Source organism: Bubalus bubalis, chromosome 6 (genome assembly GCF_019923935.1).
Source record: "Bubalus bubalis isolate 160015118507 breed Murrah chromosome 6, NDDB_SH_1, whole genome shotgun sequence".
In the NCBI taxonomy this organism is placed as follows: Eukaryota; Metazoa; Chordata; class Mammalia; order Artiodactyla; family Bovidae; genus Bubalus; species Bubalus bubalis.
The window spans coordinates 114,823,227-114,849,761 of NC_059162.1; the positions used below are offsets into that span (position 1 = coordinate 114,823,227).

The 26,535-nt window shown below is 52.6% G+C and overlaps 1 protein-coding gene across 12 annotated transcripts in view; it reads left to right on the forward strand.

Annotated features, from left to right (window-relative positions):
- The window catches only part of AGAP1 (ArfGAP with GTPase domain, ankyrin repeat and PH domain 1), a 559,406-nt gene that overhangs the window by 140,147 nt on the left and 392,724 nt on the right, over nucleotides 1-26,535 (forward strand). For 2 of the 12 annotated variants that reach the window (XM_025289488.2, XM_025289489.2), the window contains exon 1: nucleotides 18,547-19,608. The exons of 5 other annotated variants lie outside the window; for them this stretch is intronic. In XM_025289488.2, coding sequence (XP_025145273.1) covers nucleotides 18,627-19,608 — 982 coding nt within the window. In that variant the 5' untranslated portion in view covers nucleotides 18,547-18,626. Of the gene's footprint in view, nucleotides 1-18,464; nucleotides 19,609-26,535 lie in introns of those variants that run through there. 5 more of the 12 variants (XM_025289490.2, XM_044945329.1, XM_025289487.2 and 2 more) reach the window with 5 other exon arrangements.

Genomic DNA, 26,535 nt, shown 5'->3' on the forward strand with positions numbered 1-26,535 from the left:
TGCTCAGAGCATAAACAAAATTGTTAAAAATCCTGCCTACATCCAAGTCTAACATTTAAAAATAGCCTTTCTTATTCAAAGGAAAACATGTCAGTTTCAGAAAAATACAGATAAAGAACCAGAAGAAACATCTTGCTGTTACTGAGAGGAGATTATAATCAGTGTTCTCTAGCTGCTCATTTCAATCTGGGCTGTGACGAGGTGATAAAAGGCAGTGGAGGCATTTTATTCATAACTGTGTATTTAACGTGGGCTCTTTTTTTTTTTTTTTTTCTTCCTGGCTTCTTTGTAGCGGGTGGAATGGTTGTCAGGAGCCGCAGTCGATTCTTCCCTGCCCAATAATGTGTTCATTGTGGTGGTATTTCCTGGACAGCTGGGGTTGCTTAACTATGTAACAACAATAGCAAGATGAAGGAAACAGACTTTCCAATTGAATATTTTGATTCATGATGGGTTGAAAGAGGGCACCATATCCTGCATCCTAGGCACTGCTGATTGAATGATGACCAAAAAAAAAAAAAAGAATCGGTACAGCATCACCGTCCAAAGATGAAGACCAGAGTGGAGGGTGGTTCGCCCAGTCCAAGGTCATCCTCAGAAGTCCGACTGTGGACTTAGCGGGATGCAGTGATTGCAGAGCAGTGACACCTTTCAAGTGACAGGAACTAGACATTGGTGGCCAGTAGCCCCCCAGCCAGTCCCAAAGCTGACCTGCTCCAGTCCCCACCCACTGTTTAAAGACAGACTGTCTCTTCTCATCCCACACGACAGCGCTTGATGATAATTTCATCAAGCCTCCATCATGGGGCTTTATTTTCATGAAGGCAAATAGTCTCAAGAAACTGAGAATAAAAACATCCAGCATATTCCATCAGAAATCTCTGAGGCGCTTCTCACAGCTCTGTCTGGACCAAAGTTAAACATTTATAAGGAGTAAGCCGTGCGGCTTTCAGCCCTTATGTTGTGTCTTTGTCATATGATTTGCATTCATATAGGAAGCCCTGCAAACTTGGAAAGAAAATGACTTTCTGATTGAATCATATATTTCAAACAAAGCTCTTCCATGAATAAAGAATATTAATTACTGTTTCCAGAGTGATCCCTAGGTTTTTTTTTTTTTTGAGTTGTGTGGTAACAGAAACATTTGTGCATTCCACCCAAGGTCAGCATAGATTTAAAAGCAGACATACGCTTTAAAAATTAATTCATGCTGGAATTGAGAACATGGAATTAATTATGTGTCCAGAAGCATCCTGGGTCTCACCTCACTCTTACTTTTGATCCACGTCCCTTTATTTCACCAATATTACATTCCCCGCCCTCAACTTCTAAAGTGAAGGTGGGGGGTGGCGGGGGAGCAGTGCTGAGTGTTCTTATCTGATCAGTTATCATAACAGGGTGTTTCTCAGGCCTGGCTTGTGTGAGCCAGGCCCCAAGCAGAGCAGTTATGTTGCCAAGAAACAGGTAGCTCCCGTGTTGCTCTATGGATCGCCTCAGAGCCTTGGAACAGGATTCCTTTGTGGGAAGTAATCTACTTTAACCATATATTAATACACACACACACACATACACTCTCCGCCCCCACCTCACCCTAAAGTATGATTTATTTATTTTGAATTTGCTCCATGGAGATTTGCAATCCATCCCCCCCCCCCTCCCCCCGAGGCTCTGTCCTGTTCTATGGGCGAATCTGTTGGAATCAGACCCTGGTTTATGATCTACTGATTTCTAGGGGAGGGAGTGGGCAACGCAGAGTGAGGCAAGGCAGGGGGGAGCTTTGATCCTTCCAATAAGTTACACAGGCTCAGTCAGACAAGCGAAGAGAGCATCTTGACAAGGAAGGCCGTCCCCTGCGTGACCACAGCCCATCCCCGGGGTAGGTCAGGCCTGCTGCTGATGGCTAATGAGCACGCCAGGTGGGAGAGTGTGTTGCTTCCATTTATCCTGGGGCCTTATTAACACGAGAGACAGGTGTCCGGGTTTGAATGTGACACACTTATTTGGCAGGCTGGACCTTGTACACGACTTGTGGTTGTTTAGTTGCTAAGTTGTGTCCAACTCTTCTGCCACCCCATGGACTGTAACCCGCCAGACACTTGTTCTTAGGGCTACGTTTAAAAAAAAAAAATGTGCTGGAGAAGACCCTTGAGAGTCCCTTGGACTGCCAGGAGATCAAACCAGTTAATCCTAAAGGAAATCAACCTTGATTATTCATTGGAAGGACTGATGCTGAAGCAGAAGCTCCAATAATTTGGCCACCTGATGTGAAGAGCTGACTCATTGGAAAAGACCCCGATGCTGGGAAAGATTGAAGGTGGGAGGAGAAGGGGATGAAAGAGGATGAGATGGTTGGATGGCATCACCGACTCAGTGGACGTGAATTTGAGCAAACTCTGGGAGACAGTGAAGGACGGGGAGCCTACCATGCTGCAGTCCGTTGGGTTGCAAAGACACAGATGGACACGACTTATCAACAACAACAAAAACCCCCGAGTTTCAAGTGTAAACTCTTGATTTATGCCCAGTGTACAAGGCAGTCTGAACAAAGTAGGTCCAAAAGAAAAGGAGGAGCAATGCATTCTGCTTGGGGTCGGGGGTCTTTAGTTGAAATTGCTGGTCATACGCGTGGGTTATGGTTTCATATTTGAGACATGCCTAGTTTTAAATGAGAAGAGAAGGCAATGGCAACCCACTCCAATACTCTTGCCTGGAAAATCCCATGGATGGAGGAGCCTGGTAGGCTGCAGTCCATGGAGTCGTTAAGAGTCAGACACGACTGAGTGACTTCACTTTCACTTTTCACTTTCATGCATTGGAGGAGGAAATGGCAACCCACTTGTGTTCTTGCCTGGAGAATCCCAGGGACGGCAGGGCCTGGTGGGCTGCCGTCTATGGGGTCGCACAGAGTTGGACACGACTGAAGCGACTTAGCAGCAGTAGCAGCAGTTTTAAATGAATCCAGCAGTAGAGTTCACAGGTAGACACGCGAGTCCGTACTGATCTCAGCCCACACGTGTGCCGTGAATTTTCCTAATTTCCCCGAGATGATGGCAGTGAGCCTGGGAGGTGAGATTCTTCTTCCTCTGGAAGAGCCTGAATGTGTGTGTGTGTCTGTCTGGAGTTTCAGCAGCTAGTGACTGTTTCTGCTGTTGGGGCCTGAGGAGCCAGGAGCTGAGCTGAGCGTGGCAGCGCCTGGATGATGTCAGAGTTGCTCTGGAGTTTTTACTGTGAAAAATGCCCTTTGTCAATCCAGACGGGACTCTTGTACACTGAATGCACCCTGTTCCTTAAGAATCGCCACTGGGACGTCCCTGAAGCGCCAGTGGCTAAGACTTTGCCGTCCAGTGCAGGGCATGTGGGTTGGATCCATGGTCTGGGAGCCAAGAGCCCACATGCCTCATGGCCCAAAAAACCAGAACATAAGCAACAGAAGCAAAATACTGTGACAGATTTAATGGTGGCGCTGGTAGTAAAGAAGCCGCCTGCCAATGCAGGAGATGTGACAGACATGGGTTTGATCCCTGAGTTGGGAAGATCCCCTGGAGGAGGGCATGGCAACCCACTCCAGTATTCTTGCCTGGAGGATCCCATGGACAGAGGAGCCCGGTGGGCTGCAGTCCATGGGGTCGCACACAGCCGGACACCACTGAAGCAACTTAGCACATATTAACAAATACCAACGTTTTTGTTAACCGTGGCACATCTGGGTGTGAGCTGGATTGTGTCCCCTTCTAGAATTTATATGTTGAAGCCCTACCCCCTCAGAGTACGGCTGCACTTTGAGACAGGGCCTTTAGAGAGGTTATTAAGTTAGAATGAGGGCTTTCAGATGGCCCCTAATCGAATAAGACTGGTGTCTGATATTATAAGAAGAGAGATTGGGACACAGATAGGCACAGAGGGAAGGCTTTGTGAAGACCCAGGGAGAAAACACCGCCTACAAGCCATGGAGGGAGAAATCTTGACTTCAGACTTGGCCTTCAGAGCTGCAAGAAAGCACACGTGTGGTTTAAGTCCTCTGGTCTGTGCTCCTTTGTGACGGCAGCCGGAGCAGGTGGGTGCAGCACTGTTTCAAACGCCATCATGAATGCGTTAAACTGTCTTGGTTGTCAAGGTCATTAAAACCTTGGCAGCCACTTAGACATTCATGGACATTTTCCTGTGCACTCTGACCTCCTTTGGGAAGCGTTTCTGCTTGTTTGTGCACACCGTTTCCTGTGAGCAAAATAAATGTCTTCTGTTACTAGTAGTGTTGAGACTTTGCTTCAGAAGTAATGTTGCTGATACTGTAACCCTTGGAGGGAGTGAGTTGACAGACCGGCGAAAGGTCTGGATGTCTCCTGGGGGACATGTGCAGCTTTCCTGATGCCCAGGCCTGGGTCCCGATCTGATTGTACCTGGAGTGCGTCTGATGCTAAGAACTGATGGCTTCATAAGTGAGGACTTCCGCTCTAGGGAAGGGAAGGCTTCATCATATAGACTTCCCCTGCAGCCTTCCAGGGTCGGGGTCCAGGGCCGGGGTCCAGGGCTGGGAAGAGGAGGGTGGAGAGGGCTGTGGGAGCATGCAGGGTGGGGGCAGGGGGCAGGCCGGGAGGGTGAGGGAGGGCTCCCCAGGAGCAGGCGGGCTCCGCAGGTGGACTGGGCAGTGGCCGGGCGATTTGGGGCCACTTAGTTTTCCTGGGGAGACATGCCCTGGAGTTCGGCTGGAGGCGGAAGCAGTTTCAGAGCCTGGACGGTGGGGGGGTGGGAGGTGGGGAGGCAGATTTGCTCAGCCTTTCTTACAATTTAAGAAGGAGGGGGGTGGGTCTTGACAGAAGGATGGAGGAATCTGGGGATAATCCTGACTTCTGGACTGGTGCCTTGTCCCTGGAGATTCAGATGAATGGGAGCCTGTTTTGCCCCAGGCTGCCTGGACCGTTCGGTGCCCCTCCCCGTGTGGAACTGGGTGAGAAGCTGTGCGTGTGTGTTGGCGCCTCTGCCTGCTTGCTGCCAAAGTCTGTTCCATCTTTACCCCCACCCCCCTCCCCAAGCAGAGCAAAGTGATGTTCTCTGACTTGCTTTCCCGAAAGCCCTCTCATCCTGTCTCCTCTCCACCCTAGCTTCCACTCCAGCCTCCCTTTGCAAGTTGGGGGACCCCAGAGTGGGGTCAGCCACACACCCCCCCACCTTGGGTGCACTGGGTGCTTTTGGAGGGGGTGGGGGCAGGGCACACCTGGAGCGAGATCCAGGGCGTGGGGGGATCAAATGGGATGAACTGTGCTGACATCTGTGAAGGGTCCCCCAGCTGAGCCTGGCCTTGGCCTTGGCCTTCTTGGGAGGAGCAACCCAGGGCTGGTCTGGCTGAGCCTGGAGGCCCTGGGCTGCAGGAGGAAGGTGGTGGGGAGCTGGCTTCTTGGGGGTCTGGGTGGAAACGCTAGAAGGGCTGGCTGGGGGTGGGCCAGCCCACCCTGCCCGCTGTGCTGGGGTTTAAAGCCTGGGGTTAAAACCTCCAGTAGGTGGGAGGGCCCCCCACCCCCAACAAGGCTTTGGTCCTGGGAATCGTCAATCAGTGTGAATTACCTTTTTATATCTTGTCTGTAAGCAAGCCAATAAACTGAAAGTGTGTTGCGTGCATGGCTTACAAAGACTGGCCGCACCACTGCTCTCCGGTCTTTCTCATGAGTGACACCCCCTCTGGCCTGGCTGCAGGAGGTGGGCCAGCCCCACCCTGCCCCACACAGGCCTGGGGAGGGCGGTGTGAGCAGACTGCAGGCCCAGGTTCAGCCCTTGGCTTCACTGCAGCCTGTGAATGCTGGGGGGCTGTGTGCTGGTGGCTTTCCTGGACCTCCACCTCAAGTGCTAAATCTCGGGCATAAACTTTTGTAATTCCAGAGAGCAGTCTTCCTGAGAAGAAGGCCTTTGGTATGAACATTCTGCTGCCTTGTGTCACTTTAAAAAAAAAAATTTTTTTTTGCACCCAGAAATGTCCAGTGACAGCTGTTGTTCCCTGGAGATTCCTGGACACTTTGGGCACAGGGAGGCGGTGTTTGCAGAGCGGCCATCTCTGTGGGCCCACTGCAGCCTCCCAGGCCTTCCCTGAATGTGCCATTTGAAAAGTGATGAAAACCACTCTTCTGAGAACTTCGGAAATGCCAGGTACTCAGAGCCACAGGATCCTTGCATTGACTCTAGGGGAGGTCTCATCAGTAGCCACTCTTTAAAGAGTTCTGAATTATTTCAGGTGTTGTATTTCTTCCTGGGTGTTCTAAGCACCTGGCCCAACAACCTGCATTTCCTTCTGTTCCCCAGTGGCTCAGCGGTAAAGCATCCGCCTGCAAGGCGGGAGACTTTCTGGAGGCTGTGGTTCACTCCCAGAGTCAGGAAGATCCCCTAGAGAAGGGAATGGCAACCCACTCCACTGTTCTTGCCTGGAGAATCTCAGGGACAGGGGAGCCTGGCGGGCTCCAGTCCAGGGGGTTGCAAAGAGTGGGACACGACTGAGCACAGAGCACGCACGCAGCAAGGGCCCAGGGCTGGGCAGGTGGTCCCTGCTTGCAGCATCCCAGTGAACCGGCCGACCACCCCCATCCCGGGCTGGCTGGGAACTCCTGGGTGAATCTCCACCCACCCTGTTTTGCATAGTGGGCGTGACCAAGACAGGCCCTTGGGGTGGGCGGGGAAGGAGCATCACCTTCCCGGAAACCTCCAAGGAAAGCTTTCTCCAGGTAGCAGACTTTCTCCACTCTGAACCGCACAGTTCAGTTCAGTCCAGTCGCTCAGTCGTGTCCGACTCTTTGCGACCCCATGGACTGCAGCACGCCAGGCCTCCCTGGCCATCACCAACTCCCGGAGTTTACTCAAACTCATGTCCATTGAGTCGGTGATGCCATCCAACCCTCTCATCCTCTGTCTCCCGCTTCTCCTCCCGCCTTCAATCTTTTCGAGCATCAGGGTCTTTTCCAATGAAGGACTGGAGCTTCAGCATCTGTCCTTCTCTCCTCCCTAAAATGAAGCTTCTGTATTGGGGACAGGACCCGCCGCTCCCCCTCCCCCCCGCCTCCCACTGGCAGTCAGGCTCTGGGCAATCTCTCCTCTTCCCCACTGCCCCCGCCTCATCGCGTTAGCCTGTTTTCCACCGAGGGAGGGGCAGCTTTTCTCAGGGGGCAGCCACCCCAGATCCGCTGCAGCTGAGGCTTCTTGTGGCCAGGGGAAGAAATGACTCACCCTGTCCTCTGCGCCTTTCTAAACCGCTGGAGACTTCCTAGATACACTGGGAAGGGGCGGGGGCGGCCCTGTGTGGCCGAGTAAACCCGAGCATCCGAGAGGGGGCGGGGCCCGGCGAGTCAGCTGACCTCTGCTGGTGTTTGTGACGTAACGGGGGTCCTGCTGCTCTCCCCGCCCCCAACTCGGCTGGAATCAGCCCCCTGGATCGATGACGTCAACCCCTGGGCAGCATTTCTTCAGCAGAGCGCTGATCAAGGCTGGAGTTGAAGAGAGAAAGCTGCCGGCCCTGGTCTTCTGGGGGGAGGTGGTTGTGTCCATGGCAAGTAGCAAATGTCAGGTCAGAGAAGGTGACTGATACCCTGAAGGGGTGTGCACAGTGTGTGTGTGCGCTCTGTACGGCCTGGTCTGTCCGGACTGGCAAGTGGTTAGAGGTGTTGAGATGAAGGCTTGCATGCCGCAGCCCACAAGTGTGCTCCGAGCCCGGGAGCCAGGACTTCATAACCTGCATCACACCTGATCCTCACATCTGCCCTGTGACTGTCCCCTTATGGCATCAGTGCGGCTGATGTGGAGATCCGAGGTCCCATTCCCAAAGTCACACAGAATTTGCACCCCTCAGGAGTCCAGCACCCCAGCCGCTCTGCGCTGCAGAGGGGTAGGTGGGGGGCCATCCAAGGACTGGGGCGCAGGTGCCAAAGGGGCATTTGACTCTGCAGGTGGTGGGAGTCTCTGGGGGTCTGGGGCAGCATTGTGCCCCGAAAGTCTGTGATTGCAGCAGAAAGGGTGGTTGCCTAAGAATGGGCTAAGCCGGGGGCATGGTGTGCCAGGCCTGCCTGCCCAGGGCACCCAGGGAGGATGGTGAGGATGGCAGATACTTGGAGATGGAGCGGGCACTCCTCATTTGGGGGGGATATTGGGAGAGGCTGAGGACAAACAGAAGATAGGCTCTTGTTTCTGTGCCCATTAAGCGGGTGTTGATTGAGCAGTTTCATGGGCCGGCCTGGCCTGAGGCGAGGAGGCGATTGTGATGGACATGCCAACTCTGAGCGGGGGAGAGAAGGGTGTGGTCACGAGGCTGGAGAGCCAGCTGCTCTGACCACTGCCCTGCACACTTCCTGAGAGGCATCCTCAGGGAGGCGGTCAGCTCTGATCGCTGGCACGGAGAGGCGGGTGGGGGCCCAGGGCTGCAGTGGGGGCTGCAGAACGTGGTGCCCAGCCCTGCCCGCTGTGTGATCATCCGCACTGGGCCCGGGGCCCCCGTACTTGAGCTTGAACGAGAGCCTCTTGGAGATGTGGAGGGTTGGGTGAGGGCCACGTGCTGCTGGCCCGTGGACACTCTGTGGGCGGCGCGTCAGTCCAGGGGCAGGCGGTTGCGGTGAGCGTGGGCTGGGGGGGTCTCAGAGGCACGGGGGGGCTGGCAGGGTCATGGCTGGTGTAGACAGCAGGATGTCTCTCAGCCTTTGCTGGATTCAGGGGTTTGAAGGGCTGGGGAGGAGAGGCTGTACTGCAATAACGACTGGGGTGGCGGTTCTAGGAGAGGACGGCCAGCCTGGAGGCTTTGGGCAGAGAATGTTCGAGGCCAGGATGGTAGGATGGCGTTAGCTCAGCATGTGGCCATGTAGGAGGAGGCCCAGGAGGCCAGTGAAGGACAGGAGACCCCTGGAGGGTGAGAGGCGGGGGTGCCCTGGATGGACCGAGGACTTTCCTGGCCGCCTCCCTGCGGTGGAGTGGAAGAGGGACCCAGGCATGGTACCCAAACCCCCGCCCTGTGCCCCCCTTGTCGCTGAGCCAGCTGGTCGTGGCTTCAGTGGTTATCGGACTTTGTCATTTAGAGGCTTCTCGGGCCACCTTTGACCCACCCACTGTGGTGCCCGGAGCTGGCGGGTGGAACCTCCTTTTCCAATTTTGGAAAGCTTTGTGCTGGTCTGTCACCAGGCAGGCCCACAGTCCAGCAGCACTCCTAGGGGGCCAGAAATGACAGGAGGGGGAGACTCAGTCAAGATTTTGGGCCCTGTAGATCTCCTGCCCACGGCTGATTTATTCATCATTCCCGCTTTGGTCCATCTCTTTTCATGGAAGGTTCCAGGGCGGGTGGTGATTGTTTTTAAAGGAGACACGCCTCGCACAACTTCATAACCAGGTAAAGAAGCTGAGAGCCCGCCGGAGTCTTCTGGGCCAAGACCTGCAGCCCCGTGTTCCCCCGTGCCCCTCTGCACCCCTCAGCTTTCTGCTCCAGGAACCCCCTCACCCCTGCTCTTTGCAGGCTGGGTGCCGATGACCAGGGCGTGGCGAGCAGATGCGAAGATGTGGACATTTTATTCTTACTGTGTCAGAACTGATCCTGGTGGCCCACTTCTCTCCTGTCCCCAGAGCTCTTATGCAAATTGTTATCTACCGAGGAGGGGTGGCTGCTGTCGCCAGCCGCTGTGGGGCATTTATCCTCCCAGCCTGTGGACCAGGGAGCTGGTGACACCTTGGCTGATGAAGGCAGGAGGCTGATCACTTGTTTCCCACTGCGGATTTGGGGCAGGGGGGTGGATTTGAGCTTCAAACATGCATCTTAAACATGCAGTTTTCAGCATTCAGAGACAAACATATCAAACCTTTAGGTCCCCGGGCACAGATGAAAGATTTCCAGATATCTCTGCAGCCAGATGCCACATGGGCTGCAGTCATGAGAACTTTTGTTCAAATAGGCTTTTTCTCCATAAAGGTGAGCTTTGTCACTGATAATTCCCAGGGCATTATTTGTGTCCTCGACTTTTAGTTTCACAGGAGTTCTGGATTTTACGACTCTTTGGGGGTCTCTGGGTCCAAAGAGCAGCTTGGAAAACACCCAGCCGTTGTCACACACATGCTCAGGTGGTTGGCTGGTCTTTGCCAGTTCCTGGTGTTGGTTTCCACTGCAGAGGCTGTTAGGAGGGTCCCTACAGACCCTCGCTGGGGTTTTGCTTGCCGTGTCTGTAGGACCGCCCCGTCGGGCAGATGTTATTATGAGGGGGTCCCTCCTGTGGGATCCTGCAGAGGAAGATGTTAGCAGGTGGGCTCAGCCCCTCTGCCCTCGCAGGCTGGGAGGGTTAGGTAATCTGTAGGAGTTGCTTGGGTTTGCTCCACACACATTCCAGGGCTGCTTTGCAGCTGTTCAAGGGACAGGTGCACCGTTGTGTATCGCCCTTGATTAAATCCTTCTGACTCCTCGGCTGAACCGCCGCAGAGAGCTGGAGGCTGGATGGAAGAAAGGGGAGCTTCCTTGCTGGGAGCCCCACGGTGGCCGTGGGTGGGAGCTGCTGTGGTTGTCACTCCAGCAGGGGTTGGTATTTGTTTCCATAAAGTGACAGTTCATAGGCTTGGCTTTCATTCTAGCTTAAGTCTCTTTTGCCTGACACTTAGCAAGACCATGAAGACGTTTCTGACACATTGCTGTATTGGAGAGTGAGGACCTAACTCCTCCCTGACACCGGCATATTTCTGAAATCAAAAGCTGCTCATCACTGGCCTGCTTAAGTGGACTTGCGGTTTCCGCTTCACTTTAGACCTTTCCTGGGGGCTCCTGTCCCAGCTGTGTCCAGGGCCCTCTGCTCCTCTGCTGTGGCCTCAGCCAGGTGGCTTACCATGGAGTCGGCTGCTTTATCTGTGAAATGGGTCAAAGGTCCATCTAGTCAAAGCTATGGTTTTTCCAGTAGTCAGGTTTGGATGTGAGAGTTGGACTGTAAAGAAAGCTGAGCACCGAGGAATTGATGCTTTTGAGCTGTGGTGTTGGAGAAAACTCTTGAGAGTTCCTTGGACTGCAAGGAGATCCAACCAGTCTATTCTAAGGGAGATCAGTCCTGGGTGTTCATTGGAAGGACTGATGCTGAAGCTGAAACTCCAATACTTTGGCCACCTGATGTGAAGAGCTGACTCATTTGAAAAGACCCTGATGCTGGGAAAGATTGAAGGTGGGAGGAGGAGGGGATGACAGAGGATGAAATGGTTGGATGGCATCACCGACTCAATGGACATGAGTTTGAGTAAGCTCCGGGAGTTGGTGATGGACAGGGAAGCCTGGCGTGCTGCAGTCTATGGGGTCGCAAAGAGTCAGACACAACAGAGCGACTGAACTGACTGAAGATCTCTTCCAGCCCTCACTTGCTGTAATTTTGACTGAAGATCTCTTCCAGCCCTCACTTGCTGTAATTTAAACAGTGGTTCCCATTTGCAAAGAATGGAATGATGGTCACCTGAGCTAGTTCAGGAGGGGACCGTGTGACCAGGTATCTCCCGCCCTGGATCTGTGGCCCGTCCAGTCTACACACAGTCTCTGCGGGGGCTTATGGCGGGAGCGGAGATCCCATGTGTGCTCAGGTACTCGCTCCACACCTAGGCAGTGCTGGAACGCATTCCTGGGTCCAAACCTTCAAGCATCTTGCTTAAGACATTTTCTGATTAAACACAATACCACACTGCTTTGGATTTTAAGTAATTAAGATAGGTGAAACCTCATGTTTTTCCTTTCCAGCATTTTAATCACATTCCTGATACTTATTCATTTAAACTAATCGTAAGTGATGATGTGTCTATCACAGATGGCCTCCTCTGTAACTGCTGCTGTTCTTTGTATTTTGGGAGAGATTTGCTGGAAATAATTGCTTCTCTTTCTATAGAGAGGCTGTCTAGAGCTTTTCTTGATCTCATGCAGAAGCAGGTGGGACTGGTTGAATGAGTAAAATGGTAAAATGAAAAGTCAAGAAGACTGGGATTCCTCGTCTCCTTTCCACGTGAGTGTGCCTGGCCTGTGCCTGTGGACTTGTGGTTTCCCACCTGGGGCATTGTGCTCCCAGGAGACGTTTTTTGCCAGTATCTGCCAACTGCAGGGGCGGGGTGTGTGTGTGTTGCTACCAGCATCTAGTGGGTAGAGGCCAGTGATGCTGCTAAATAAACATTCTACGATGCACAGGATGGGCCCCACCAAGAAGGAACCAGCCCAGGATGCTCAGAGCGCTGTGGTGGACGCACCCTTTTCTGGATGAAAGCCATATGCTGCTGCTGCTGCTGCTGCTAAGTCACTTCAGTTGTGTCCGACTCTGTGCTACCCCATAGACGGCAGCCCACCAGGCTCCCCTGTCCCTGGGATTCTCCAGGCAAGAACACTGGAGTGGGTTGCCATTTCCTTCTCCAATGCATGAAAGTGAAAAGTGAAAGTGAAGTCCTCAGTCATGTCCAAACCTCAGCGACCCCATGGACTGCAGCCTTCCAGGCTCCTCCTTCCATGGGATTTTCCAGGCAAGAGTACTGGAGTGGGGTGCCATTGCCTTCTCCGGAAAGCCACATACCACTTTCTTTTGGAAACCTTTTCTTGAGTGTTTCAGGTAGAAATACTAGTGTTCTGCCTTTCTCTTACCCACCTGCTTCTTAACTCAAGTACCACTTTCCCCTGGTCCACTGACTGTCACGGTGGCCATTCGTCTCAAACACGAACTCCTCTTCGAGTCAAGTGTGAGCACCCTTGCGCAAGCGTGGTGCCGACTGCCAGCATCTTGTCGATCAACAGTCATCTAGAATCTGCAGGAAGGTACCCGGAGAAACCCTAGCTGGCGGGACACTGCAGGGGTGGCTCTCCCACCCTCCTCTGCCCTGGCCCACCCGCAGGGGCACCCAGCTCTCTGGCTTCCATGTGGCCAGAACTGCCCGAATCTCAGAGCTGAGGATGCCTGCGGACAGGCAGTGGACTGAGAAAACGGTTTCTTCTCCGGCCACACCAGGCTCGGTGGTGTTCAGTAGTGGTGACCTGGTTCCTCACTCTCAAGCCTGGAGCTTGGTTGTCTTGCCCGTTGCGGTTACGCCGTGGGGGCTTCCTGTTAAAACTGAGGGGTGTGGAGCGCAGGCCTTCGGAAGTCTGTGCGTCCAGACACGCCACGTGGTCCCGTCACTAGGCTGGCAGCGACTGCACGGTTGTTGGTCCTTGAGGGAAGATGCTGCCAAGGTGCTTGGAGGCCCCCCGTGGTCTTTATCCTGCTGGATCAGAATGTCCTTGCCTCAGGACTGAGCACGAGCTTTGTCCTTCTGTGACTCAAAGGTCTCTCCCTCGAGTCCCACTTTGACTTGCAGTTTTGAAAACGAGGGACAGCGGGGTCCCTGATGAGGTCAGTCCCAGCAGGGTGGTGGCAGGGGCTGAGTATTGCAGCAGATCCTAGATCTAGATCCTGCTCTTCTCCATCGGACTTGAGTCTCTGGCCGAAAGAGATTGCTAGGGAATTGTTCAGGAAAACATGCATCTCTTTCTTTGCTTCCTGTATGTATCGGTCAGTCAGCCTGCTTCCATTAAAGAGCCTGTCACAGGCCCCGTGACAGCAGGGAGGGGTCTTTGTCAGCTCTTGCTGGGTGGGTGTGCAGAGGCCAGGACAAGGCCAGCGGGGGGTGGGCGGTTTCTGTGGTCCACGGATGGGGCTATGCCAAGATGCTGTAAATGTGGTGACTGGCTGGCATGTTCTGTTATTTGGAAAGGCAGCTCGTGGAGCAGATGGCTCTGCAGTCTACCAGGGGCTTCCTTTTAAACAAGGCTGATCAGCTCTAGGAAGGCTTGCGAGATAGCATTTTCACGCAGGGATGTTTCATTTGTAGGCAGCTAGAGATGGCTCGGGACTGGAATGTCACGGGAGGGTGGCCGAAGGACCTTTATCAGCTTGGGGCTGGGAGAGCGACGTCAGCTGCCAGGGGTGATGAATGGGGGGCTGGGGGCATAGATAGGGCCGGCCACCTCTCCCGGACCCCCCCTCTGCAGTCCTTCCCTCTCTGACACCGGCATCTCTGCAGTATCAGGGCTTTGCCTGCTGCTCAGTTTTTATGTGGCAGTAAGATCAACCCCAATCTCTTTTTTTAAAAAGCCCAAATGGTGATACAGATATACTCCATGGCTGGAAAAAATTCAAGAAGTAATGGCCTAGAGTGGCTGCTTTAAAAAGCAAGAGGAAGATGAAAGCGCCATGCCCACCTGAACACATATAGTGTAATTATTTTTATTTTTCAAAGGCAGCTCTGGCTGTGAGAAAGAGGATTTAGATTCTGGAGTGGCAGGTTCTGGCTGAGCCTCGGAAGAGCCCATGTATCCAGGGTGGTAGGGAGAAGCCATTCTCCCAGATTTTCCCGTGCAGACCGTTGGGCCTCACGTGGAATCGCTATAACTGCGTGGAAAACGGGGGCTGTCGGAGAGGCTGAAAGCACTGAAGGATAGTGACCATGCCGGCTGGAGCAGAGACAGCGCGCTCCTTCAGTGTCATCTAAGGTGGATCCGATGGAACCTTCTACTCTGCAGCCTGCGGCCTCCCATGACAAAGTGAAAAACCCGGGCTGGATTTGAGACAGTCACGGAGGGACTGGAAGGACCCTGACAGTCCAGTGTTGCCTGTTGTTTAGTCCTGAAGTCGAGTCTGTCTCTGTGTGACCCCCTGGACTTGAGCCCACCAGGCCCCTCTGTCCAGTGGGATTTCCCAGGCAAGAATACTGGAGTGGGTTGCCATTTCCTTCTCTGGGGGATCTCCCTGACCCAGGGCTCAAACCCACATCTCCTGTCTTGGCAGGTTGGATTCTTTACTGCTGAGCTACCAGGGAAGCCCAACTGCACAGTACTCACGCTCTAAAGAAATGCTGGCCGCCGCCCGCCCCCACCATTGGGCTTTTATGAATGCCCCAGATATCGAGATGTAGTTTATATCTTAATTATGGGCCAGCTGATTTCATGTTAAAATTCATCTCAATGTTTTGAAGTTTTCATGGTGAGAACAGACCCCAGGCTAAGCTCAGGTCTTGGATCCTGGTCCTAACAGAGATCAGGTCTCTCTGCATTGCTGAGTTTTCATTTCTCTGCTTGCAGACCTGGTGGACCTTTAGGTCTTATAGCTGTAAGATTGGAGGCTTTAGCTGTCTCTTCGGGTGCTCGTCCATTACGGCCTGTCAGCCTCCTGTCTGTGTGTCTTCCATCACTTGGCCTTGAGATCTGCAGCCTTTTTCATGGGTTTGTGAATTCTGGAGATCAGAGACCTTGCCTCCTCACTGCAGAGTGCCACAGTGGATACTCAATATATATATTTGATGAATAAATTCAACAGATGGAGCAATGAATAAATGAAGACTTAATGACAGGTTGTGAATCATCTGTGTTCAATTAGTGTCAAATTTGGGCTTCCCTTGTGGCTCAGCTGATAAAGAATCCACGTGCAATGCAGGAGACCTGGGTTCGATCCCTGGGTTGGGAAGATCCCCTGGCGAAGGGAAAGGCTACCCACTTCAGTATTCTGGCCTGGAGAATTCCATGGACTGTGTAGTCCATGGGGTCTCAAAGAGTTGGACACAACTGAGCAACTTTCACTCACTCACTCACTCAGTGTCAAATTCAGTAATAGTTGCCATTTCTCTCTCTGATGTCCACAAAGCAGGAAGCTAACAGAATAAGTGACCCTGAAGCGTGGAAGCGGGCATGGGCAGGGTGTTCCCCGGTTCTGCCCTCAGTGATGAGCTGTGTAGCCTTGCAGAAAAGCACACACCCTCTCTGAGCCTCTGCATTCCCCTGACCTGTGGGTTCTAGAAACCTCATTCTGGTAGATGACTCCTGTCCGGCTGTAGCTGTAGAGGTTGGTGGTTCGTGGGTCTTATCAAAGGGGACAAGACTGATCTGCCCGAGGTCCCCCATCTTCTCAGTGAGGACGTGTTTGACACGCCACTCCTGAATCCTCGAGTGCCAGGGGCAGGGGGATGGAGCTTGAGTTGATGATGGTGGTGATTATGTGTCCAGGTAGAGCCTCTGAGGGTGGTCAAATGTGTTTTAAAGTACGTTTTAAAAAACTTATTTTTCAGAGTAGCTTTTGGTTCCTAGCAATATTGAACAGAAGGTACAGAGACTTCCCATTTATCCCACCCCCATGCCTGGCGGGCCACATGTCCATGGGGTCGCCAAGAGTCTGACACGACCGTGTGACTAACAGACACACACATACGCACACACACACACACACACTCCCACCATCACACACACACACACACTCCCACCATCCCACACATCAGCATCCCACCATCCATCCCACCACCAGAGTGGTTAGTTTGTTAGAACTGATGAACCAACACTGACACTTGATCATCCCCCAAAGTCGATAGTTTACATTAGGGTTCACTCTTTTAAAAAATTTTTTTAATTTATTTTTAATTGGAGGATAATTGCTTTACAATATCGCATTGGCTTCTGCTATACACCCGCATGAACCAGCCACAGGTACACATATGTCCCCCCTCCTGGTCCGCCCCCCACCCACCCCCCGCTCTGTGCTGTCTCGGCCCCGCGTTGCCGCCCGTGCTGTGCCGCGGCTCCTCACTGGCTGTTTACACCTGGCCCTGCACATATGTCAGCGCCGCTCTCTCAGTCCGCCCCGTCCTCTCCTTCTCCACCTGCGTCCACAGTCAGTTCTCTGTGTCTCTCTTCTGCCCTGCAGATAGGTTCATCAGTGTCATTTTTCTAGATTCCATGCATATGCATTAATATACAAAATTTATTTTTCTCTTTCTGACTTACTCTGTGTAACAGTCTCTAGGTTCACATTTTATGGGTTTGGACAAATATATAATGAAACGTATCTATCATTCAGGGTACAGGTATTTTCACGGCCCTTAAAATCCTCTATACCATAAAGTATCTTTTAAAAAATAAACTTAACTAACTTTTATCTCATCAAGCCCAAATATCTCATTTCACTGAGGTAAAATTCAGATTTCCTAGGTTATAACCTCCTTTGTAAGAGACCCCGATTCATCTTTATAACATCTTCCCTGCCATAAACACAATAGGTGCCCCATAATTATTCAAGAGACTAAAGAAGGGAAATCAGCATTTGCAAACAGCTGTCTAATCCCACAGTCACACCTGGCCTGGCCTCTAGCACTTTTCCTAGAAACCACCTCTCTGCAGTCTTGGCATTTTCAGGCCTAGAGAAGGCTGTAGAAGAGCATCCAGTTTGATGAGACATTTTCTTTCTGAAAGTTTTAAACAAGCGAACTGGAGAGATCTATCTTCAGGACATCACGAAGAACTAATACGTGGATCAAGTCCATTGAATATCGTGCTGCGTTGGATAATACGGAGAACCAGTATCTAGAAAGCCAAGAAGTAGCTGGTGGGGCAAAGATGGCAAATACTTAGTGCTTACACAGAATGCCTGCACATGCATCTGAGCTAATTCAGTCCTCACAAGAATGCTCAGAGTTTAGGTACTGGGTTTTTTGTTTGTTCCCTTTTCCATCCCTACTTAACAGGTGTAAAAACCAAAAAAGGATCCCTGAGTTCACAGGGCTGGGACAGGCCAGCCTTCTTCCCTCTCCCCTTCCTCACTGTGTTTTCTTGCCTCTGACCCCAGACAGCAAATGCCTGCCTGTCGGGAGGTTTCCCTCCACGTTGGGAAAATACTCCAAAATATTAATTAGGAGTGAAATTGCGGGTCCTTTGTTTGGAGGGCTCTGGTGTGACCCGCACTCCCATCACCTGCCTGATGTTGCCTTCCTGGGCCCTTATTAGGAATGCATTATTTATTGCTCCTTTGTAAAGTTAGGACCAGTACCTAAAATATTTGTTTTATAAAACAAGCGTCTTGAGTCATAACTTCTTTAAAGCACCTTGATGAGGACAGGGTCTTCGTAAAAATCCTCAGTAGGTGACAGAGGGCTCATATTTTGTTTTCTTTGGCAAAACAAGCCCTCACCGCCCCCTCCCCTACTCATCTGCGCCCCGCCCCCCACCTGACCGGAGGCTCCGGTCCGCGCCGCGGCGATCCACCCCGGCGCTTGGGCCCGACCGCCGATCCGCGCGCCCGCCGCCGCCGCGCTCCCGGCACTCGGCGGCCGGGCTGGGCGCGCGGCCCGCGGTCCCTGCTGGTCGGGCCCCCCCGGCCCGCCCCGCCCCGCCCCGGCGCGCATTTCCATTTTAAACCGCCTCCCCTCGCCCGCGGCCCGCGCAGCTGCCCGCGCGTCCCGAACCCAGGGAGTGGCGGAGGCTAAGGACTGTGCGGACAAGGCCGGAGTATTCGAGCGGGCACCGCGCCGTAGACAATGAAGCCGCGGGCGCCGCCGCCCGCTCCGGGCCCCGCGCGCCGCGACCGCACCTGCCGGCGAGCCCGGCCCCGCGCCTGATCGCCCACCGGTCCCGCCAGCCCATGGCTCGGCGCCCCGGGCCCGGACCCCCGCACTCGGGCCGCGCGGCGCAGGGGCTGGCGGGCGCCTGGGGCACCGTTCCCGCAGCCTGAGCGCGCCCCCTCGCCCTCGCGGCGAGCCGGGGGGCGTGGACCCTCTCCGGGCACGCCCGCCCTCCCCGCCTCGCCCGGCGACCGGGCCCCGACCGGCGCGGCCCGGCGGCCCGCGGCGCGCTGGATGCGGCGGAGTCCTGGCGGGCGGCCGCGGCCCGAGGCGACATGTACCTGCTGGACGGCAGCGGCGAACCCGCGTCTCCGCCCGCGGACGCGATGCCGCGCGGGCCGCCCCCCAGGAAGACCGTCTACCGCATCTCCGTGACCATGGTCAGAAAGGAGCAGCTGAGCGCGCCGGGCCCCGGCGGCCCGGACACGCGTCCGACTCGGAGGCCCCGGACCGCGCGCTCCCCAGACGCGCCCGGGCGGCTCGTGGAGGAGGCGGCGGCCGCTGAGGACCTGGAGGACCGCCGGCCGCCGCGCGCCTGGGACTTCCGCACCTTCCGCACCCGCAGCACCGGGCAGCTGGAACTCGGGCGGCTCCGGCCTTGCGCACGCGGCCCGGAGCCCGAGGACCGGACCGGCAGGCCCCGGGCCATGGAGGAGGAGGTGGAGGAGGGGTCGGGCTTGCCCGCGCCGGGTAGTCCGGACGTGGAGGGGGCCCGGGCCGCGCCCCTGCGGCGCAGCCTCAGCTTCAGGCACTGGAGCCGACCCGAGGCGCCGCGGGGTAGGGCCCTGGGCCGCGGGAGGCGCTACAGCAGCTCCGGGAGCCTGGCCTGGGCCCCAGGCGGGGAGGAGGTGGCCGACCCCGGGGCCGCTCTGGAGCCCGCGGTCTCGGGGCAGCCCGCCTCGGAGAAGCGCAACACTCTGGACGTGGGTGAGGTGCTCAGCAAGAACGACGCGCTCTCGGACCTGGAGCGCTGGGAGCGCAGCAAAAGCAAGAACCGCACGCTGGACAACAGCGACCTGCAGCGGCTGGAGCGCGCGCGGGCGGCGGCTGCGGCCGCGGGCCACGGCACGGCGTCGGAGCACCGGCTGCTGCGCTTCTTCAGCGGCATCTTCGCGCGCAAGGACGGCGCGCCCGGCGGCGGGCCCTCTCCGCGGAGCGGCGCGTCGCGGTCGCGCGGCTACTTCAGCAGCCTGCGGCGGGCCCCGGCCGACGCGCACTCGTCCAGCGCGGAGAGCATCGACGGGTCCCCGCGCAGAGGTGGGCAGCGCGGCCGGGGGAGGAGAGGGCCGGAGTGGGGTGGGGGTTTCCGCAGGCGGCCTGCCTGGTAGAACACGCCGGGTCTTGGTCGGGAGAGATCAGGGACCGACCCTCCCGGGTCACTGACGGCAGGTCGCCGTGCAGGGAGTGGACTCCGGTACTGCGGGTCTGGAAGTTCTTGACTGTCCCTGCTCCCTGCCGCGTGTGCTGGTGCCCCTCAGGGCCTGTCACTGAGGCCACTGTGAGCCTGTCTGTGGAGATATCACCTTGCACAGCGGTGTCTTTCTCCCGCAGTTGCTGGCGCAGCCCTCTTTCTCCATAAGGTCGGGCTGCACTGCACGCGTGCCGCCTGTGATATCTGTGGGCTGCCCCAGGGACCCCGGCTTGGCTCCTGACGCCACCACGCAGGTGATGCTGCCTGGCGGGAGAGGCGGCTTCCTCCTGATTAATTTCTTCCTCCCGCGTCCCAAGCTGGTCTCTGCAGACGCCACCGTCTGCGCATGCTGCTGTGTGGGCTCGCTCACCTACTGCCCTGCTGGTTAAGAGGGTTCACTCCAGTGGTCAGAGCTGGGTCTCTGCCCACGGTCTCCTTGCCAAGTGGTGTCATGTAGTGAGAGCGCCTCCGTGCCCCGACTCCGTTTCCTGGGAATGTATGCTAGCATTCAGGCAGGAAGACCACAGCCCCACAACCTATCCTGAAATCTCAGTTCTCTGTTCCACCAGAGGGCTTGCAGAGAAGGTTCTGGAGGCAGATGTAATAGTCTCTTGCAAGAACCAACTGACCTGGTACTTGTTCGGGAATCAGAATTATCCAGAAACAGCAAAACTCTGCGTGCCTGGGCAGCACCCTAAAGGGAAGAGGCCAGGTGCAGGGGGATGGCTGGATTGTTGCACCCTTCTTCTCAGGGGAGGGCTGTGAGCGATGTCTGAGAATATTGGCCGTGTGCATTTTCCACCACTGAGAAATCGTTAGTAATGTCCTTTCTGCTAATTATCAAACTCTGCTGCCAGTAGAGATGGAGGTGGGTGAAGCACTGTAGTGTGGATTTTTAATTAGAGGTTCTCAACTGCTAACTCACCACCCCTGGAGACAGTGTTCCTCCTTAGTGGACTTCACAGGTTAGCTGGCTGCCAAGCCCTATATTAAAACCAGCCGACACAAAGAAACCACTGCCCTCACTGAAGTTCTTTTTAAGGTAAACTGAACACAGTTGATATAATGTTCCCTTCCGCTCCGGTTCATCCTCAGGTGACAGAAGATGTTTGGAACCAAGCAGTCAAATGTGTGGTGTGTTAAAATCTGAATTTTTTGATTAATGAGGGTATAGCAGGTCTCTGTAGTTATTTGTAGTTAACTTGCAGCACACACCTCTTGTTTTAACCTGCCCTGAAATTTTTTAGAAGGCACCGCATTTGACTCCCACCGTTTTCCCATCCCTTCCCACATGCCCTTAAAATATTAAAAACAACGCGAGTTATTGCCCTCATTGAAAGCTGAGACCCTTGGTTTGTAATAAGCTACCTCTGCCATCACTTGTGTTCGGGGGAAGTTCAGCTCTGCAGGCAGCTCTTCCTCTGATAGCAGGCTTGCATCTTTGTTCTCATGGTCTTTGTAGAAAATAGTAATTAGCTGCCTGAGTTGCAGACAAGTACACCTCCGGCGGGGGGGAAGGCGGTGGGGGGCGTGGAGCTGGCCCACACACCACTTGGGAGGCAAGTGCTCCGTCGTGGTGGCTGGGCAGGCAAGTTAGAAGCTTTGGGGTTGGGGTGTCTCCTTTCTGGTCAAATGGATCGATAATCGGTTTGGAATAGTAAAGATGTGAAGTGTATCGGGAATTTTTTCTCTCTCTAGGGCAGTATATAAAATATAGTAATAACTAAAATCACACTTGGTTGCTTTGTCCCTGTGGCCCTTCCTTCTCAGGGTGGAATTACTTTCATCTGACAGTAACTCTCTAGCTTTGTGAGTTGTGGGAAAACGAATGTTTGCGAACTAGATTAGAGGACACGCAGTCAGAACTCTAGGGCCTTATTTCACAGTTCTAGGTAATCACAGAACTACTTCCTTCGCCTGTCTTTCGGCAAACTGGCTTGAAGCGTAAGTGTCCTCAGGATTTTTGTAAGGTCTGTATCTAATTCCAAGGAAAAGGTACAGCCCCACAGCTTTTTGCTCTTCTCATTTCATCGTACTTGCTTCCTGTGACATAGGTTATGCAACATTTAGGTGCTGTTTAAATGAGCTTTTGAATTTTGGGCAGAATTCTCTTGGGTAGCATTCCCGTGCCACGGAGCCCAGGCTCAGTCTTCCCTGTGAATGTCCATAGCGCCTTAAACCACGGAGCCAGGTGAGTTTGCCAGAGTTGGAAGATGAGGATTTCAGGAAGGTCAAGTGGTGTGTGTGGCAGAGCACGGCTTGTGAGGTCGGGCAGCACCCTGTAATCAGACACTGACAAAGGGCAGCAAAGCTGGAGATGTTCGCGCTCGGTGTGATAAATATGCTTTGTCACCGAGAGGCTGCTAAGCACTTGTGAGTCAAGCTTCCGTCTTCAGACCTGTTTGGATATCAGAGTTTCAGGCAAGCTGTTGCAGACCTGTAATGTGATGTGTTTGAAGAGGAGCATCACTAGCTTTAAATCTCAGCCACTTTGTGTCAAACTTTGACGTCCTTTCGAGTGTAAAGGACCTTAGAGGAGAGTTGTCGTGGGGGGCAAGTTTTCCTTTTCTTGCACTTTCAGCTGTTAATTTTTTTTAATTTGGCCATGCCATTTCTGACCAGGGATCAGACCCCTGCCCCCTGCATTGGAAGTGCAGAGTCTTAACCCTTGGACTGCCTAGGAAATCCCTCAGCTGTTAAGTTTTTGAATTGACTTCTTGGAAAGGAACTTTAAAAGATTACCTGATTATTATGTAACTGGCCTCTTAGAGTTAATTTGCTTAGTCTTGAACCAGGTACCTTTGTAAGATGGTTAGAGTCTGATTTTAAGAATGCACACAGGTTCACACATCACATTGCTATGGATTTCTTATAACCTTACTTCAAGGCTTTAGGGTTAAAGAGTTTTGAGTTTGAGCAAGCTCCAGGAGTTGGTGATGGACAGGGAAGCCTGGCGTGCTGCAGTCCATGGGGTCCTCAAAGAGTCAGACACAACTGAGCAACTGAACTGAACTGAAGGTTAAAGATTAAAAGTTCCTACTGTTATGGGATGATTTCTCATAGTTTTTAATCCCTAATGGTTTTGTCCATTGAGGAGGCTCTTCCCCTTTCTCCCCAGGGATGTGTATCCTTCGCCTCCCAGGGTTCCAGGGCTGTTGTCCTCAGATTCCTAGCTGTTAGGAAGCCCTGGAATGTTTCAGTGGTAAACAACTTGCCTGTCAATGCAGGAACCACAGGAGATGCGGGTTCGACACCCGGGTCCGGACGATCCCCTGGAGGAAGAAATGGCAACCCACTCCAGTATTCTTGCCTGGAGAATCCCATAGACAGAGGAGCCCGGCAGGCTACAGTCCATGGGGTTGCAAAGAATCAGAGATGACTGAGGACTGAACACCAACAGCAGCGACAAAGAATGTTTCAGAGAGGCCTTCTGTCAGATCAAGGGCGGTTTCCTGTTACTTGATACGCATGTAACGGGGCAGAGTCTGTTGACACCAGTATAATTTAATACAAAGGAAGATCAAATGATGAATGATTCATTAGGCTGTAGGGTGTCACTCGCTGGCGCTGGCCTGGCCAGGGGGCAGATACTCTTTGGGACCAGCTGTGGGCAGTGCCAGGCCAGGGCCACACGTGTTTTCGGCGTGTTCTGTTGCTGTCTGGGAGGATTGATTACAGCAATAAAGTGATTCATTGATAGCCCGGACTGAGATTAGCTCTTTAAATTAGTCATTTACAACTGATTTTTGACAACACGTTTTGATGAGTGGCTTTGCTGTTTAATTTTTGATTCTCTTGATTTGCATCATTCAATTTGTGTAGGCAGAGAGACTGTTTTATAGGTTTTTTTTTTAAACCCTTCAGTGGAGAGGTGAAGCAACAATGCAATGAAATGACTGAAATAACTTGATACGTTTTTGGAGTACCTTTTTAAAATTTATTTTTAGTTGGAGGATAATTGCTTTACAGTATTGTGTTGGTTTCTGCCGTGAATCAGCCACAGATACACACCTGTCCCCTCCCTCTTGAACCTCCCTCCTGCCCCCTCCCCATCCCTTCCCTCTGGGTTGTCACAGAACACCTGATTTGAGCTCCCTGTGTCAGAGAGCAAATTCCCACTGGCTATCTGTTTCAGTATGGTGATGTATATGTTTCCGTGCTACACTTTGAAACTCGATTTGTTGCTGAGAAGGACATTCAGGGCTTTAAAGAGAGTGTCACTTGAAGTTTCTCGTTTGAGACATTTTGAACTAATTACATACTCGACGTTTTGGAATTCACTTTTTTTTTTTTAAAGTTAATGATTACAGGTAGACATTTAGGAAAATCCCCATTGTTGTACTTATAAGGTTGACAACTCGTTTTCCTGGAGATGGAACAGCCCACCTGGGACGCAGAGCCTCGCTGGGCAGCCAGAGATGCTCTGTGTTCGCTGGAGGTTTGGGCTGTGTCTTGCCATGTTAATTTTCTCTAGTTGGAGCCCATGTTTCATCCTAGTCACCTGTCAGCGTCTCTCTTGATCTCAACCTTGGCTTGGAATATCCTGAAGCCAAAGGAATGTTTGAAAGTGCCTCTGCTGAAGAATCCTCCAGTTTTACCATGGGCCCAGTGCAGCCGTCTGGTTGGTTATACAGTTAAAAATGTCTGGAAGTATAGACGCAACTATAAAGCACTGGTACCACTTTGTATTTTTGGCTCTTTTCTTGTCCTGTTGCATTAAGAGGCATTTGAGTTTCTGTCGTGTACTCTGCAGAGAGCTGGAGCTTCCTTGGGCGCAGTTCCTGACTTCCAAGGTCCGTAGCCTGTTGGGGAGGATGGTGAATCCTGTGAACCACAGCTTCATGGGTACTTTGGGGAACATATGACTGTATTTCTCTGCACAGCAGACCTCCACTGGAGCACTGACCCTAACATGTTACAGTAAGGTCTGATTATCGACAAGTGTGAAAAAGTGTTAGTCACTCAGTCATGTCCAACTCTTTGCGACCCCGTGGACTCTAGCCCACCAAGCTCCTCCATCCATGGGATTCTCCAGGCATGAATACTGGAGTGGGTTGCTATGCCCTTCTACTGGGGATCTTCCCGACCCAGGGATCAAACCCGAATCTCCCTCATTGCAGGCAGATTCTGTAGTGTCTAAACACTAGCCCTGGTGTGTCAGAAGGTCTAACATCCTGCCAGGTCTGATGCTCAGTGAGCCCCTTCTGGGTGTCCCATTCCTTTTCCTCATGCAGAATGAAGAGCACTGGACTTGGGACATAGACGTAAAAAGTGTTTGTGGGAAGAACTAACGAAATGACTGGAGGACACAAAAAAGGGAGCAGATGTCCATAGAGAGGGGGTGGAGTGAATGAAGGCCTCCCAGAGGGATAAAATGATTTGATTCTTGTAGGATCAGTAGGAGTTTACCAGGTAGAAAAGAGGAGATTCTTGATCAGCAAGTTGGTTGAGATTTCTATAATTAATTCCTTTAAAAAAAAAAAAGATTCCTGTTTCCCTGATGTATATGACTAACGCCATTGTCAGACATTAAAAAGAATGTTTTGGTTTCCAGGAGGTTTATTTATCCTTTTTTCCTTTTTTGGCATGAGTTGTTTATGATGGGAAATTGCTTTTAGGCTATCGTTATTCTTTTTCAGTAATTATGTGAAAAATTATATTCATTTAAAATGGTGACACAGTGAGTAAAATAATGAAAAAGAGGTTTTATTTATTTAGGGCATCAATTGAGATAAAGTATGTGCAGCTGCAGTTATATCCCCAGGTGATGAACAGAATTGGTATTAAGGTCAACAGATTAGCACAAAGAAGGGCGATTATTGTCTTTGCATCATTTTGAGAGAAAGTGCCATCTGCCCAACATCGTTTCGATGTAGGTTTTGTTCAGCTCACATTAGAGTGTAGTGTGACGATGATACTTCCTCGTCTGTAGGTTACCGTCTGAGACATTCTGTTTCTCATACATTTCCACCGATCTTGGCTTTCCCATTTGTTCTCTTTTCTCTTGTTATTAATATTTTGCTTAAGACAAAACTGTATATGCTTGTAGAGTTTAAAAAGTGTTAGCACACATCTGTTGGTTTGCCTGGCTTTAATTCAAAGATGTGTCCTGACCTTTTGTTTTTTCATCTCTTCTCCTTGATTTCTTTTTTTTTTTTTTTTTGGCCTTGGTTTCTCAATTCTGACATCCCTCCTGGATCTGAAGGTTCAGAAAGCTTACAAAAGAAGTGAAGTTTGTGGATTGGAGGATGGGAGTCCCAGTTACTCCTTCAGTACCAGAGTGTACCAGCCAGAGGCTTGGGAAGCAATTATTTGGCTTCTCCTTATCTGACCAATAAAGATAATTAGAAGAGGCACACTTCAGCTGGTGGGAGGGAAAGGGGAAAAGAGGGTCCCTTTTTTCCCATTCTTTATTGAGAATTCTTCGCAAGTACCGAATCTGCTTCTGGTGCGATCGTCAGGTGCGAGGTTTTGCCTGACTTAGTTGTTTAATCAACCTGTAGGGCCGCTCCCTTTATTCCGTGGGCTGCGTTTGGGTGCCAGTGGGATTCATGTTCATATGCGTGGACGTTCATCTGTTTGAGATGCTTGTCAAAGGGCATCTTGTGTTCCCTCTTGCCCCCTGTGCCTGTCATTGCAAGGGCTGACACTTGAGGGTTGACCCTGCAAACAATGCCACCAGCCTCTGATGCAGTTCCTGCCCTCTTGTCCTCAGACCAGAATTACCCAGACGCCACTTGGTCAGTGGATGGACATGGGGGATGGTGGGTGTT